Raw genomic sequence first — 17,137 nt, forward strand, 5'->3', positions numbered from 1 at the left:
GACAGTGACCGGGTGGGCGTCAATTTTTTTATCATTTACAACCACAAACCCACACCAAATACATACACGTCGATCATTTTGTCTGCGTTGGGCCGGCCAGGGTGTTATAAAAACCAAATATATTTTTGTACTTCAGATTTCCAATGTTGGGCCGACCTGGTTGTTATAAACATCAAAAACATTTTTGTACTCAATATTTCCAGTGTTGGGCCGGCTTGGTTGGGGGTTAACATCAAATCTATCATACTAGAACAGTCCATTTAGCTAGTACATCACCACTAGATAAACACTGAACTAGCTAAGACATCCCTACATATAGATAAGATCTACTCCTCATCGAAGGAGATGTCGATCCTCCCCCCCCCCCCCCCCCCCCCACACACACACACACCACCCGCGGGGACCATCCTCGTCATCATCGGCCGCCCTAAAGAGTTGATCCCCACTACCTCTACAATCTCTTAACATGCACACATGCAACCTCATGAAAGGCCCATCACAATACACATTTGAAAAAGTTTTTCATGATTAGCTTATCTCATGCACACATCCATCTCGCAACACATTCCACCTCATCGAAAGTCCACTCAACATGCATGAGAAAAGTTGTCCATTATATTATGTCACTTAAATTCAATAAATATATTCAAATACACTTAACCAAATAAAATATATAATATGTACTTCCTCTGTTCCTAAATATAAGTCTTTTTAGATATTCCAATAAGAACTATATACGGATGTATATAGACATATTTTAGAGTGTACATTCACTCATTTTGCTCTGTATATACTCCGCATTGGAATCTCTAAAAAGACTTATATTTAGGAACATGGGGAGTATATTTTATTTTGGTTCATATATTATTAATTGAACTATTCATGTTTCATATACAATCAAATCACTCGAAATATATTGCGATCGATTCCGCAGCAACGCGCGGGCGGGGTATATCCTCTAGTATCCAGAATGACACAAATCAAAATTTCCCAAAGGAAAAGGTAACTATGCCTTAACGGGTCAGGTCATGTAGCTCTTTGTACTACTATCTGGCTGTGGGCTCTGGCAGCTAGTCTTTTATTTTTCTTCTTCTGGTTATCGGTAGTTGACACACAAATATATGTAGCCAGCAGCAACTGGAAAGCTAGGATCCAAATGCCTCCCGGACCACACTAAAGATAGCTAAGCTAGCTCACAAACTGAATTAATTGGATAGACCAATGGTCCTTCCTTGGTGCAATTGTAGGTCGATGTTACGTTGGTAGTTAGCGCTGTTTGGTTGTGGCCTGTATAAACGGCGTGCATGCATGTGCAAATCTGTCGGCCCGTCGGCTGTCTGCGTCAGGATTCGTGAGAGAGAAAATCCCTGAGATTACTATCACGTTTGTGTCTGATATTATCTACTCATCTATCTATCTGTGACATACGTGCCAGAGCTGCTTCCACAAGAAATTGATCGATTTTTCTCTTCTTCCTACCGCGCCATGCAACGATAAGATATTTCATGCATGTAACTGAAAAGAAAACAAGTTTTCATATTGGTACACATATTTATTTTATCACCCATACTAAGATGGACACTGAAGAAAACTACCCATTATTTGGGTGAATAGGTAGTGGTTGAACTTGTAATTAAGTCATCACCGATAAAATCTCAGCGATGACGTCCTCTTGCCAAAGATTCGCTTGGTGGCTTCATCAAACTGGCAAGTCCACATCTTGTGTATCAATAGGCTATGTGCGTGCGTGCGTGTGTCCAGTACGCAGCTAGAACTTTAATCTAAGGCGGTCGAGTTGGCTGTTCTTTTTTTCACAAAAAATACGACATGCCAACATACTAGTCTTGAATTTATCAAGATCACAGATCGATAATTTCTTGCAAGCATTTAATATTCAAACCTAGGTCTAAATAATTCTCATTAAAGAAGCCAACAAACATAATTTGTCGAGATAACACATTGCCATGACCGTGAAGGTCTCAATTATGTTCAAGTATGTCATCTTCATTCTCGTTGGAGAAAGTTTCTTGCACGCGCACACACCTAACTTTTTTTAAACTTTGTTGTATGGAAAGATCTTCATATGAAACAAAGCGATCGATACATAGATCCATCCATATCTGTGAAATGCCTTCAGTTGCAGAGAGAGCGGCCAACATAGTACTCCATCCGTTTCTTTTTAGTCTGCATATAAGGTTTGGTCAAAGTCAAACTTTGTAAAATTTGACCAACTTTGTTTGAAAAAATATTATCGTCTACAATACAAAAACTATATGATATGAAAATTAATTTCATGATGCATCTAACAATATTGATTTCATATTGTGAATCTTGATATTTTTTTCTATAAACTTAGTCAAAGTTGACAAAGATTGACTTTAACCAAATCTTATATGCAGACTAAAAAGAAACTTGAGGGAGTACCATAGCCCGATAGGAGAGGAATACTACACTTGGTGCATGCGTCACCCCTGCTTCCGTCACCACAAACATGCATGCATCCTCGAGGGTGTATGTATGTGCTCGATCACTCTGTCCACAAGCTTCACATACCACTAGAAAATGGGTCCACATAACGGTCAATCCACTGATATTTTTCTGCAAAACGTTTCAGTCGATTTCACAAATAAAAGCTGAATGGGTACAACTGCATGCGCCATTTTTCTACAAGCAAAATATAAGAATGGCCAGATTTTAGATAAATCAAACTTATAAGTAAGACTAATAATAATAAAGTTATGTTGAGAAGCCTAATAATAACCTTTATATGCTTGCTAGGTAGATCTTGAGAAGCCTAATAATAATAAAGTTATGTTGGCACTTCTTCTGTAAACTCTTGATTTCAAACAAAGAAACATAGAAAAAAAGGGTTGTGTCGAGGAGACCCATTCGGGGGGATACTTCTAAATATTGTTGTTGGCGTGCAAGCTAGTGGTCCGTGTTGAATGGTCCAAGGCCATCGAACTTACTGATGTCGTTGATGCTTGAGAAGGCTAATAATAATAATAAGACCGAGTTGTCATGTCTACCACAGAAGGCAAAAAAAAAAAGGTTGCATCAAGGAGGCCCACTCTCCTTGGCACTTGTAAATAATGTTGTTGACATGCTAGCTAGTGTCCTTGTTGAATGGTCTAGGCCAGCGAATGATTTGCAGCGGTGGTACCTCATCTAGGTGATGAGGGTTTATCTACCCTTTTATATGCTTGTGATATGATTCTTGGTATGGAACATGAATGGCCTTGAAAAAAAAAATCAAAAGCTCATGCCTACCAAGGATATCTACAATGACTCCAAGGACATCCACATCATCTTTAAGTTACTGCGACACAAACACTCTCTGTGCCTTGTTTCTAAACAATGAACTTTAGCACTAAGCACATACGATCAACAACAGGTAACTACTTCCTCCGTTTGGGTATATTTGGCCCCTTCATATTTGAGGTCAAACTTTGACCATCTATATAACCAACAACATGTGATTTATAAGCTACAAAAAGTAAATCATTGGATTTGCATTTGAAAGAGGATTCCCATCATATAATTTTCATGGCATATAGTTTATATTTTATTATTTAACTTTATGATCAAAATTTGACACTAAATTCTAAGGATCCTAATAAACCAGGAGGGAGCGAGTACTTTGCTAGCTTGATCGAAAAAAATGCTAGCCATGGTTGCTCAAAAATATTTGGTAATGAAGTAAATATGCAATGTATTCTGGATTGGACGAAGTACTATTTTGTGCCTAATTACCTACATCATGATGACATCTGGCATAAAAAACTCGCACAAAATAAATATGTAACTACATTTTTTTCCTTGTTACACATCCGTGTTGTCCTTCAAACAAAATGTATCATGCGTTCCTCGTGGCCGATCAAAGCTGCACCTTAGAGTTTATGTGGCAGTCAGAGATACATTGAGGAACAACAGTCTCCACTTGGTACACGAACTACTATTTCACTTTCTGGTTGTCTCCACCTGGAATATTTTGGGTGAACTACTATGATTGAAAGAAATATTTTCTCCCCGTTTTGTGGGTTCATTTTTCAAGCCACTTACTGCACGATCTTTTGGTATGGGTTTCATGATATTGCGGAAGTCACACTCCCAACTTGCATTCAATCATGATCCTGTCTTGCCCCTTGTAATTTCAGATGACCGAGAATTATATTAGATCAGATATTTGGAACCTAGGTACATCGTAAGTCACTTTATAAAACTTAAAAAATGCATTTGTATGTTGCTCTGTAGACCAAGCCCGAATTAGCATCACTGGGTACATCGTAAGTCACCTTGAGACGAATTTGTCGCAAGCAGACCAAGCCCGAATTAGCATCACTGGGTACATAGATATAGCCCAAAAGCAGTTAAATTAAGGTGTGACTCCTACACTTGGTGCATGCGTCACTCTTGCTTGCGTCACCAACGCACGCATAAGTTGCTCTGGGCTGGCGCTATCAGGAGCAGGCTATGCATCAAGCCCATCCACCGTATACTAGCATTACTCCGTGCACGAGCTAGCTTCACCAGGAGAAAAACAATAAGGAAATCAAATCCTTATGTATGGTAGATCTTGACAAGCCTAGATAATAAGTTTGGTTGTCGTTTCTATTAAAAACAAACAAAAAATGGGTTGCATCGAGGAGAGGAGACCCACTCTCCCTAGTACTTCCAAATATTGTAACTGACGTGCTAGCTAGGTCCTTGTCGAAATGGTCCAACCCCAACAGACAATTTGCTGCGGTGGTACCTCATCTAGTCGATGGTAAGCAAATATGACAGACAGAAATATTTTCTATTCTCCACATGTGGGTATATGGAGTATCTAGCTACTACATTTCGTGCGGTAGTTTTCCATTGGACTCACTCCATTGTTTGCTGAGCAAAATACTTACTGCATTTTTATGGGTTGGGGGGCATCAGCACTCAATAATATTCCATGTATGGCACATTACCCATAACTATGTGTTCGCCCATCACCTAAGAATCCATATATACGCTGGGGAAAATATCCAGTGATACCAACTCAGATGCTACCATGATTGATACAAACTCGAAAAAAAAATCAAATTTAAACATTTCAAGAAAATTTGAAAAAAATCATGAATGTTCGCAACACATATGTCGACTACCCCTAAAAAGTTCAGATCAAAATTCATAATACACATGGAGAAAAAAAAGAAAAATTCAGATGAGAATAGTGTCATTTCTGCTTTTGTCTTCTTTTGACACTATTCATGACGGATTTATCTTTTTTTCTTTCTCAATGTTTTTTTCGAATTTTAATCTGAATTTTTAGGAGTTGTCAACATATGTGTTGTGCACATCTGTGATATTTTTCAGAATTTTTTGGATTGTTTAAATTTGAATTTTTTATGTTTGTATCATGGTAGCATCTATAGGTAGGTATATCACCTGATACTTACCCATATACGCTGCTGTTACCTGATAAGTACTTACCCATATACGCTGCTGTCACTTGTCACCGCATTGAATGCAGTGTCGCGGTCCAGCCAGCACGTATATATAATATGTACTGCTAGTATAACAGCAACCATTCATATTCCTGGAGTAGCATGTGTACCTTACTGCATTGCACTTCTGTGGCCACAAATACCTCATTCGTACACAATTAAATTAAAATATGATGCGTCTAGGCGTACTCCCGAAAGAAATTAAAATAGCTATGTAGTACGCAGTAGCAGATTTCCCATACTCTCATGGCTGGCCCTTATCTGTACACACCCATTTAAACCATGCCACGCGCGAACTGCTTCTTCTTCCTCCATTTCATCCTTCTCCTACTTTGGTATCTTCTGGCGAAGGACTCAGAGAAGGAGATGAGGCAGCTCATGGAGGCTCTCTGCCAGAAGCTCGCGCCCCTCGCCCCAAAAGAACACTACCCCAACCCTGTAACAACTAAGGCCCTGTTCGGAAAATCTCCACTCCGCCGAGCTGTGGAGCTGGGTTTTAGCTACTCCGTGAAAATGGGTTGTAGCCAGGTCCGCTCGGGTGCGGAGTTAGAGGAGCGGAGAGGAACCAAACATGCTCTAAGAATACTTAGTACTTCTCATTATGGCTGGAGTATAACTCAACAGTGTTGTATCCAGTCAGCGACCATATTCTGAATATTCAAGTGGTGAATGGTAATTAATAGGGTGAATTTGTTGGTGTTTGATGGGCATATATTTTCACTGGTAAGTGAAAATAGCCATTGGCATAGTCCTCCTCATCACATGTAATATCATAATCAAGGGGCCACGGGCATCTAGTTTTCTTCGAAGCGTATTGCTTTCCTCGATTAAGTTTGTTCTTCTGCCGGTGCCATATTATGATTGTCAGGAAATATCAAAGTTTCATGCTTGTAGGAGTAGTCCTTTTGTTTTTTGTTTTCTTAGATAAAAGGATCGAGTTGAGCTCGGCTTTGAATTAACAAATCCATCAACCGGCCAGGAGTTACAACACATCCATGAACCACAACAGCCGAAACGTTACAATGTGGCTTCCTTTTTCTTTTTCGAGGGGATACAATGGGGCTTACTGGAAAGCAAACAACACAACAGCCAAAGCTAGCATCTAAGAAATGGAAAACAAAGAGCACAACTAAGCTAATAATGACGAAGCACTCCTTTTGTTTGTAGCTTGCAACAATTATTTTGTTCATCTTGTAAAACTCCTCCTCTGAATTTGCACATCCACAGGTAAGAATACATGGTTTTCCTTGCAGAACTAGCCCGAGGCCCCCACGTCACTCTTTCTGGGCGACCAGGGCACCGCGTCCAGCTTACGTTGCCAAGCCACCTCCTCCACACTCCTCTTCCCGTTCGCAATTTTTTTAACTTTGTGGTTAAAAGTGTTATGAATGATTGGATAACTCATTGGCTTGTCAAACACTCCGCCAAACCGAATGAAAAACATTGAAGCTTCCATTATCTAGAAAATGAAGGGTTGCCTGAGCAAGTAAACTCATGTCATGACTTACAATTCACAAATTCATTCTCATAATCTTTTCGCACTATTGTTCCTTAAATGTGTATGTAGGATACAATGACACATCTAGGCGGAATGGATGTGGCGGCATCATACATCAAAGAAGCTGAAAGAGAGAGTCGATGAGCTACAATGTAGGAGGAGCTATGTGCAGGTGTTGGATACCTTAAGAAGAGATATTAGCATCCCAACGTCCACTATGACCACTACCACAAGAAGCGGTGCGGGGTCCACAAGAAGGGAAAGCTTGGAAGGCATCAACACAGGTATTAGATGCGCGGAAACATGGCAATTCAAGCATGGAGGTCAGGCTTATATACAGCATAGAGAGGCCGATTTAATCTTCTAATATTTTTTTTGGCATCTATAAGTATGCTAACCATGAATCAGATCTACTTACCAGATCAACATGGCACTCCACAGTAGTGGCGGGTGTAGGATATTTACACGGCATATTGCAGGTGCCAAACTAAATATAGAAACGTATGAATAAGTACATTCGTTCAAATTTTTGAAATTTGTACTACAAATAGTATAACTTGGTCTTGATATCATCATAATTCTAACAAAAAGACGTGAAGTAGACTACAAATTATTGGTCAACTATTGTTCAGTATATGATGTAGGATGTTTTGCACTTTAGGAGGAGGTGCCATGGCATCCATGGAACACCCACTGGATCCGGCCCTGCTCCACACATGGATACGACTTGAAGAAGTTGTTTAGTTTTGTGCACCAATTGGCACATGGAGTGACACCATCTGCGAACCTCAGAGTCACTCTTTTAAGCACCGGAGCACATGTAAATATCACATTCAGGAAATCCAACTCATGATCCTTCCCGTCAATGCCTTCGATTTCCACGCTTTCAAGATCAGCCAACGAGACAGTCACTACCGGAATCGCAACCTATGCCGACAGCCAGGGCCGTCGGCATATCCCTGAATAGCCGTCGGGACAGGCCTATGCCGACGGCACCCGTCGGCATAGGGCCGTCGGCAACATATCCGTCGGCGTAGCCAGGAATGCCGTCGACATAGAAAGGCCGTCGGCATAGGCCTTATCCCGACGGTGTCCGTACATCTATGCCGACGGCCCCTGTCGTCGGCAACGTTATCGCCTAACGGCGGCCGCCGTCAAGTGCTGACCAAAGCTTGCTCGCCACGTGGCAGGTCTGTGCCGACGGCCTGGCCGTCGGCATAGCTGTCGGCTTAGGTTGAATCTATGCCGACGGCTAGATCGTCGGCATAGACCTGCCACGTGGCAGCCACTGGGAGCTCCTGGAGCAGGCATATGCCGACGACTTAGCCGTCGGCTTAGTTTGAAACTATGCCGACGGCTAAGCCGTCGGCATAGACCTGCCACGTGGCAGCCACTGGGAGCTCCTGGAGCAGGCCTATGCCGACAACTTAGCCGTCGGCTTAGTTTGAAACTATGCCGACAGCTAAGCCGTCGGCATAGACCTGCCACATGGCAGCCACTGGGAGCTCACGGCAGCTCTATGCCGACGGCCTTGCTGTCGGCATAGTTTCTGTCTGTTTTTTTTTCTTTTTTCTGTTTTGTTTCAGCTCAATTTATTTGAATATATACAGCACACAACAAATATATGCATCACATAACAGCTGGCCCAGCAGCATCACAGAACAAATTCATCATCACACATCATAAGAAGCATCGCAAAGCATAAACATATAAGTATCATCACCACCAAGCATAAGAATCTCACAAACAACAATAAGAACCATCACAAGCATATAAGTATCATCACCACCAAGACCGCCACAATGTGACCCAAAGGCTTAAGCGCCAGGACGTCGAGCACCACGGAGGTCGTCACCGCCAAGACCGCCGAAGCCCAGGTCGTCACTGCTACCGGCAGCGCTACCGCCAAGACCGCCTCCTCGTCCGCCTCCGCCTCCGTGGATCGGAGTGGTCGGGCTCTGTGTCTCCAGAGTGCTGCGAAGACCACCGCCAACTGTAGATCCACCTGTTCCCTGGATGTTGAAAAGACATATGCACGGGATATATGACTGTGTTGAAAGGCATGACATGCTTTGGGTGAATAGATTGGGGATGAACTAACCGGCGAGGGGCCAGCGTTCTGTGCCACAAACTCCTCAAAGCTCATCAGCACTGGTTGTGCTGGAGGGCATTGTGCTGGAGGGAACTGAGGACACCTGCCGGCCGCCATATCCTGAAAAGCCTGCTGCATCTGGCTATCCCTCTGCACTTGGTGTTCATAAAGCCTCTGATGCCACGCCATGGTCTCCTGGCGTGTGTACTCCATGTAGGCCTACGGTATGACATGATGGAACTCATAAAACTACTAAATGCAGAAAATGAAGTGAGAAATGAAGATAAGAGGGAAAATACTTACAGATTGTTGCTCCTGAAAGAGGTACTGTGTACTAGTCACTGGCTGGCTCGTGCGTTGGCTCAGACTCGGGTCGATCCGACGAAGCTGTGTGTAGGAGATACTAGGAGTGATCACAACATCGAGAACCGCCTCCCGACCGTGCTCCTTGGGCCCCATCCTCACCACCGCCATGTCGTCCAGAGGCGCCGCAATGGGGTCAGGTGTGTCAGGATGTAACTCCAGATACGCTTCGGAGTAGGCCTTCTTCCTCTCTACGGTCTTCTTGCCGTAGTACTTGGGCTCGCCAGGCTTGGGGTCCTTCCGCGTATGGGCGATCTCCCACGCCTGCATGTGTGAGAGCGGCCGCTTCAGTTTCTCCTCCTGCACCACCAAACAGAGGTTAGTCATACATAAGAAAGTGATGGTAAATAGAAGAAGAAGAATGTTTAATGGGGTTAGTCATACATTAACTGCCTTGTGGAGATAGTGGTTTCGGTTTCCCTGAGCATGTATTCCCTCCGTCCCTCGGTTAGCCTTATTTTTGGTTCTCATAGCCGCCCAGGCTCCAGCCTCATCACACCAAAGATCCACCAATGCCGCCCAGGACTCGTCTTTTCCATAACACCAATTTGGACACACCTACATAATAAAAGCATAATGGCATGTAGGTGTGTCCAAATTGGTGTTATGGAATCATAAAGCATAAAGCATAATGTACCACAAGGTAATGAAAGCATAATGAAAGCATAATATATGAAAGCATAATGAAAAATCTTTTATACTTACCGCCAAGAACTCGGGCCTCTCCAAGGTAATGCCCATCCTCTGCGCTTCTTCCTTGGTCATCTTCACACCAAGATAGTCGTGGTAGTATGTGGAGATGGCCACATAGCGCACCTCGTACTACATCTGGCGGGCCTTCTTCTTGCATTGGCGCAGCATGATCTGGTCCGCTCTAGCCCTGTGCTCCGGAAGAACTCGATAGAATTTCTACAATCATGCATGAAACAAGAATGGGAGAAGCCATGAGTTAAATCATTCATGAAACTAGAATGGACTTGTGCTTCTGAAGAGAACTCACCCAGAAAGTAGTGATCACGGCCTTGGCATGGGTCTCATGGTCCACGTGGCGGGCCGCTTCCCAGTGGTCCCAGCTCGTGGCCAAAACCCGACGGTCCGGCTGCCTGACTGGATCAGGACAGTACAACCCCGGCCAATATAACTTCAGCAAGATGGTGATGAGGCCGTTGGGAATACGGACCCCTTTAGAATATATCCAGTTGCTGCAAAAGAACGAACTATTAGCATGTGATGGTTAGCTGCTTTTTCTCACCATCCTCACCGACCACCTCAATGTACCGAGACGAACCGCACTTCCTACAGTACTTGTCATCCGCATACTCGTGCCTAAACAAAAGGCAATTCTTCGGGCAAACATCTATTTTCTCATAATCCATAGAGAGTGCCTTCATGATTTTCTTTGTATCGTACATGCTTTTCGGCAGTTCATGACCCTCAGGGAGGCTGTTAGCCCATACTCCCAGGAATGCTTCGAAGCATTTCTGGCTACAGCCGTACTCAGCCTTGACTGCAATCAGTTGCGAGATGGCATCCAGCTGAGATATTTTCGCACCCGCATAAAGAGGTTTCTTCGACGAGGCCAAGACCTCCAAGAAGGCCTTTGCGGTTGCCTCCGGCTCCTCCGGTTCATTCTCTGAAGGTGTCGCATTTGCCGTTTCTGCAACAATGACATCATCTAGCATGTCCCTGACCCCGTCGTCCTCATATCCATCGATGCGTTGTCGCATCACCTCCTCTCTACCACGGTCCTGCTCGGCTATGTTTATCGGCGGCATGTCAAAGTTTGGCATATATCCGTGCGTGCGAAGGTGCTCACTCATGTCCGTCTGAACAGCAGAGGGATGCTCAGGGGGACCAACGCGTCGTACAACGGTCACTTCGATGAAATGCGACACCACAAAGCCTGCAAATTCCACCGAAAGAACAACTTAGATCATCACATCTCAGTAAAGTGTCAAACTTTTGTCTTCTATTTTTTTAGCAACATCATCATGAGTATCATTTTTTTAGCAAGATCATCACATCTTAGTAAGTCTCAAAATTTTGTCTTCAATTATTTTATCAAGATCATTATGAGTATCAAAAAAATAACAAGATCATCACATCTCAGTCAAGTGTCAAATTTTGTCCAACATCCATCCATCCATTCATCTATCATTAACTTTACCACATACATTCGTCAACATGACCTAACATTAAATATATGACAAACAAAACAGAATCGCACCAGAATCCATCTATGATTCTAACAACATCCATGAATCCATCTAAGAAAAATTTATCCATACATCCATCCACCTAAAAATATATGACAAACAAAGTTTCTAAAAAAATTCACTGACATTCCATCCATCCACCATCTATGATTCTAACAACATCCATGAATCCATCTAAGAAAAATTTATCCATACATCCATCCACCTAAAAACAGTAGCAAGAAAAATTAGAACATCACAACTCATAGAACATCACAATATCATCATCATCGTCTAACAATCATCGAATCATAAAAAAACATCATCATCATCTAAAAATTATCGAAGCATAAAAAAACACCATCATCTATCATCAACATCATCATCTACCAATCATCTATCATCATCATCATCTACCAATCATCTATCATCTATCAACTATCACATTTAGCCCTCTTATCCTCTGCAAAATCATGAAAAAACAAAAAAAATCTGGGGAGGGAGCCGGACCTAACGGAGAGGAGGTCGAGGCGGCGGCGGGGTGGCTGCGTTGGGCGGGGACGAGGTCGGGGCGGGGCGGCGGCCAGGGCGGGGACGAGGTCGAGCCGGGGTGGGGGCGTCGGCCGGGGCGGAGACGAGGTCGGGGCGGGGACGAGCTCGGGGCGGGGAGGGGCGTCGGCCAGGGCGGAGACGAGGGCGGGGCGGGGCGTCGGCCGGGGCAGAGACGAGGTCGGGGCGGGCCGGGGCGTCGGGCGGGGCGGGTGGGTGGAGCGGCGGCGCGGCGCGGGTGGGTGGGTGGGTGGGGATGGGGCGGGTAGGGCGGAGCGGCAGCGCGGCGCGGGTGGGTGGAGATGGCGGCGGCCGGTGGCGGGGCGAGCGGCTAGGGGGCATCGACGGCGTGGAGAGGGTGGCGACGGCGGTTGGGTGTCGAGGAAAGGTTGGGTGCGAGGAGAGAAACGAGTGGAGGAGGAGGGCCGGGGTGACGAGGATAAGGTGGCCCTATGCCGACGGCCGGGCCGTCGGCATAGGAGTGGTCCCACCTGACAGCGAGAGGGCCATCGAGTGGATAAGGGTGGCTCTATGCCGACGGCCAGGCCGTCGGCATAGGGAGGAGGCCTATGCCGACGGCTATGCCGTAGGCATAGATGGCAACTACTTTTTTTAAAAAAGATAGTCCCACCTCGCCGAGGGAAAAGCAATTAGACCTGTTTAAATAGTTCACTAATTCAATTATTACATTTTTAGATTCTTAGTTTACCGTCTGTATGGGACCCGGTACCCCGCACCTGGAGGGAGGAAATGGACGCGTGGGGTCGCCGGCGGCGGCGCCGTCCGTGAGGGGGGCACACCCCGGACACGTGTCCCGCCTCTTCGGACATGCCACCACACCATCAGGTTCCATCGCACCCGCACCATCCCCCTGCGATGTTTCGGTGGCATAGCTACACCCCGAAGGCCACCCCGAATCCTAGTTGACCAGTAGATCTAGCCCTTCGACTTTCGCCGGATGGGCTTTGACCGGTGGACTCTTCCACCTGATTGCGATAAGTCAGCCCATAGCAACATCCCCGAACACGGTTTGGACCCAACCCAACACTAGATTCCCTCCGGTTCCATCGCACCCGCACCATCCCCCCCCTCTAAGTGACGGCTGCTCTGCCTTCCGTGGAGGGGGGCCACACCACGGAGCCCCAAGACGGGCGTCTACGCATGCCAGAACACTTTCACACATGCATCAAGACCCGTGCGGTGTTTCGGTGGCATAGCTACACCCCGAAGGCCACCGCGAATCCTAGTTGACCAGTAGATCTAGCCCTTTGACTTTCGCCGGACGGGCTTTGACCGGTGGACTCTTTCACCTAGTTGCGATAGGTCAGCCCATAGGAACATCCCCGAACACGGTCTGGACCCAACCCAACACTAGATTCCCTTCGGTTCCACCACACCCGCACCATCCCCCCCTCTAACTGACGGCTGCTCTACCTTCCGTGGAGGGGGGCCACACCACGGAGCCCCAAGACGGGTGTCTACGCATGCCAGAACACTTTCACACATGCACGCGACCCATGCGATGTTTCGGTGGCATAGCTACACCCCGAAGGCCACCACGAATCCCAGTTGACCAGTAGATCTAGCCCTTTGACTTTCGCCGGACGGGTGTTTGACCGGTGGACTCTTCCACCTGGTTGTGATAGGTCAACCCATAGCAATATCCCCGAACACGGTTTGGACCCAACCCAACACTAGATTCCCTCCGGTTCCATCGCACCTGCACCATCCCCCCCTCTAAGTGACGGCTGCTCTGCCTTCCGTGGAGGGGGGCCACACCACGGAGCCCCAAGACAGGCGTCTACGCATGCCAGAACACTTTCACACATGCATCGGGACCCGTGCGATGTTTCGGTGGCATAGCTACACCCCGAAGGCCACCGCGAATCCCAGTTGACCAGTAGATCTAGCCCTTTGACTATCGCCGGACGGGCTTTGACCGGTGGACTCTTCCACCTGGTTGCGATAGGTCAGCCCATAGGAACATTCCCGAACACGGTCTGGACCCAACCCAACACTAGATTCCCTCCGGTTCCACCGCACCCGCACCATCCCCCCTCTAAGTGACGGCTGCTCTGCCTTCCGTGGAGGGGGGCCACACCACGGAGCCCCAAGACGGGCGTCTACACATGCCAGAACACTTTCACACATGCATCGGGACCCGTGCGATGTTTCGGTGGCATAGCTATACCCCGAAGGCCACCCCGAATCCCAGTTGACCAGTAGATCTAGCCCTTTGACTTTCGTCGGACGGGCTTTGACCGGTGGACTCTTCCACCTGGTTGCGATAGGTCAGCCCATAGGAACATCCCCGAACACGGTCTGGACCCAACTCAACACTAGATTCCCTCCGGTTCCACCGCACCCGCACCATCCCCCCCTCTAACTGAAGGCTGCTCTACCTTCCATGGAGGGGGGCCACACCACGGAGCCCCAAGACGGGTGTCTACGCATGCCAGAACACTTTCACACATGCATCGCGACCCATGCGATGTTTCGGTGGCATAGCTACACCCCGAAGGCCACCCCGAATCCCGTGAGGGGGGAGGGGGCACACCCCGGAGCCGCGTGCCTGCGCATGCCAATGTTTCCACAACCGTAGGAGGGCCTACCGCAACACCTGGCGGCATTGCTACCCCCACAGTTACCCGGCCCGTCCCGTCTAACCTCTCCATGACACGACGGAAGAAGGCCCGTGTGGGGGGCAATCGATATATGTTTTCTGTACATTTAAGTTAATGAAATTAGTATTGGAAAAAAATAAAAAATAATAAGAGAAAATACAAAAAATATAAAAATATTATTAGAAATCTATGCCTATGGCCTAGCCGTCGGCATAGCTACGGCCACGGAACGGTAGAGCCCTGGATCGATGACATGGCGTAGGGCGGGGATCAATGACATGGCAAAAACGTGGGCCAGGCCTATGCCGGCGGCCTAGCCGTCGGCATAGAGATGCCACCCCACGGGACCGGCGAACGACGCGGATCGATGACGTGGCGGCGCGGTGGATCGATGACGTCGGCGTAGCTATGCCGACGGGCTAACGGTTAGCCCGTCGGCGTAGCCTGACGCCGTCAAACTGCCGTCGCCGCACGGGTAGACGGGCCACGTGATATGCCGACGGCCTGCTCTATGCCGACGTCCCGCGTCGGTATATTCGGAGAAACGCCGACGGCTTATCTATGCCGACGGCCCCCGTCGGCATAGATGGTTATACGCCGACGGCCTTTCTACGCCGACGGCTTTAGTTGTGCCGTCGGGGTAAGACCATATATGCTGACGGGGGCCGTCGGCATAGATATGCCCGTCGGCAACTGCCTAAATTCTGGTAGTGAGTCTGTGTTCTCCAGTCCCTGGACTCATCGCAGAGACAATTTAATTGGCATGCAGTTGTTGTCACCTAAAAAAATGTGAATTACAGCAAGAAATTACATGTGTTACAACACTGATACGTTAGCTCAAGAATGCACTTTATTTATTTATTTATTTATTGTTGAACATGTACTGCATACAATCCAGATGTGATCATAAGCACAAACGATACATAAATTACCTCTGATCTTAGTAGGATGACCTTCAGGTTCCTTATAGAAGCTGTATGAATCGGATGCATTGCGAGGAGACGCAACACAAATGCTCCAAACACATGTCCCTTGGTTCTGAGGTGTAGGTCCAAACCAGAGAAGTTGGTGACCAGATGTTTATGTATATCTGACGGAAACCGGAGCTCTGCACTGTGAGATTTAAATGAATCCTGCAAAGCCAATTCAGCGATACGTACGTCATGACATGTCCAATTTATGTGGTAAACTGATGAAAGCAGGGTGACAAGAGATGTACTTGGGCACACATGTGCAGGGACAGGACATGTACGCCTTTCTCGGTAGTGTTTACGCCCACCTCCAGGAGGCCCCAGAGACCAAGTCTGTAGAAGGCCCTGGCATACGAGCACCGCCACGAGACCTTCTCCACCATTGGCGCCAATACGGAGACCCCGAGGTCGCCGAGGGCATGGAAGCGCACTGCCAACTGCTTAAGCACAAGGGCCTCGACGTGGATACGGGTTCTCAGCTTGTTGCCACCCTCTATAACGAGTTCCTTCAGCCACTGTGAGTGCACGGTGAGTTTCTCCATGCCTGGCACACCGATGGTGTTCACCGTGAGGAACCGCAGGCACGGGCACCGCGGGATCAGCTCGGCGAGGTTGACGTAGCAGCCCGAGAGGGAGAGTCTCGTCAGCGCGGGGAACACGGCGCTGGCCCGTGGAGGGGCCAGGCGGAGGTACCCGGCGCGGAGGTCGATGGAGGTAGCGCGGTCAAAGCTGGGCAGCTCCACGTCCGAGCCGACGACCTGAAGCTTCCGCGGGAGGGTCAAGCGCAGCTCCGCTGGCGAGAGCGCCGCGGCGGCGAGCAGGAGCGACTCCAGCGAGGAGACCATCAGGTAGGGGAGGAAGGGGACGCTGATGTCGAGGAGGAGGTGTTGGTACATCCCGGGACGAGCGGTACCGTTGAGCGCGGTTTTGAGCGACAGGAACGGGAGGTCATGGAGGGTGACGACGATCTCGGGGAGGCGGGTCCAGAGGTTGCTCCACCGGCGGGAGAGCATGCATGTGCGCGCGGCGCCGCCCCCGGAGCCGACGCTCTCGATGATCTGGAGGAGCACATCATCCGGAAGGGCGCTGATGTGGTCGGCTGAACCATCCATGGATACAAAACCCCAATGCGATCATTGCGTACAACGGGATCTGATTTGAGGTCGAGATGGGGCAGGGGAAGAAGAAGCGGAAACACCGTGTTGTGTGTGTTACCATATATTCCTACATATACTACCTTGATTTGATTTGTACACGCTTGATTTATTGCAAAACCCTTATTTGTTTCCAAAATCAGTACTTGATAGTTGAAAGTATGTTTTGGTCTTATGTTTTCTTTTCTTCCAAATTTGGTTCAACTTGCACCGT

General features: G+C 47.4%; 2 protein-coding genes across 2 annotated transcripts; both read right to left on the reverse strand.

Annotated features, from left to right (window-relative positions):
- Positions 1-8,792: 8,792 nt before the first annotated feature.
- On the reverse strand, positions 8,793-10,171 carry LOC147973936 (uncharacterized). The gene is made up of 5 exons (XM_087525136.1): positions 10,136-10,171; positions 9,815-9,988; positions 9,371-9,730; positions 9,077-9,286; positions 8,793-8,987 (listed from the first exon to the last, which is right to left on the reverse strand). The coding sequence occupies exons 1-5, from the start codon at positions 10,169-10,171 to the stop codon at positions 8,793-8,795; spliced, it is 975 nt and encodes a 324-aa protein (XP_087381262.1).
- Positions 10,172-15,407: 5,236 nt separating this feature from the next.
- Positions 15,408-16,881, reverse strand: LOC147973937 (uncharacterized). The gene is made up of 3 exons (XM_087524845.1): positions 16,018-16,881; positions 15,731-15,931; positions 15,408-15,530 (listed from the first exon to the last, which is right to left on the reverse strand). Exons 1-3 carry the CDS (start codon positions 16,879-16,881, stop codon positions 15,408-15,410), a joined length of 1,188 nt encoding a protein of 395 aa, XP_087380971.1.
- Positions 16,882-17,137: the final 256 nt, after the last annotated feature.

The sequence above is a fragment of the Triticum urartu genome, chromosome 5A (assembly GCF_056163025.1).
Source record: "Triticum urartu cultivar PI428250 chromosome 5A, HENAU_Tu73, whole genome shotgun sequence".
Taxonomy (NCBI): Eukaryota; Viridiplantae; Streptophyta; class Magnoliopsida; order Poales; family Poaceae; genus Triticum; species Triticum urartu.

Excerpts from the sequence above, each read along its gene's own strand:
- LOC147973936 (XM_087525136.1), bottom strand. The coding sequence starts at position 10,171 with ATGGGCATTACCTTGGAGAGGCCCGAGTTCTTGGCG. Across the intron at positions 9,989-10,135 it reads AGAGGCCCGAGTTCTTGGCG|GTGTGTCCAAATTGGTGTTA; the intron begins GTAAGTATAAAA and ends TTTATTATGTAG. Across the intron at positions 9,731-9,814 it reads ATCTCCACAAGGCAGTTAAT|GAGGAGAAACTGAAGCGGCC; the intron begins GTATGACTAACC and ends TTGGTGGTGCAG.
- LOC147973937 (XM_087524845.1), bottom strand. The coding sequence starts at position 16,881 with ATGGATGGTTCAGCCGACCACATCAGCGCCCTTCCGGATGATGTGCTC. Across the intron at positions 15,932-16,017 it reads CCCTGCACATGTGTGCCCAA|GATTCATTTAAATCTCACAG; the intron begins GTACATCTCTTG and ends TTGGCTTTGCAG. Across the intron at positions 15,531-15,730 it reads TCATCCTACTAAGATCAGAG|GGACTGGAGAACACAGACTC; the intron begins GTAATTTATGTA and ends CGATGAGTCCAG.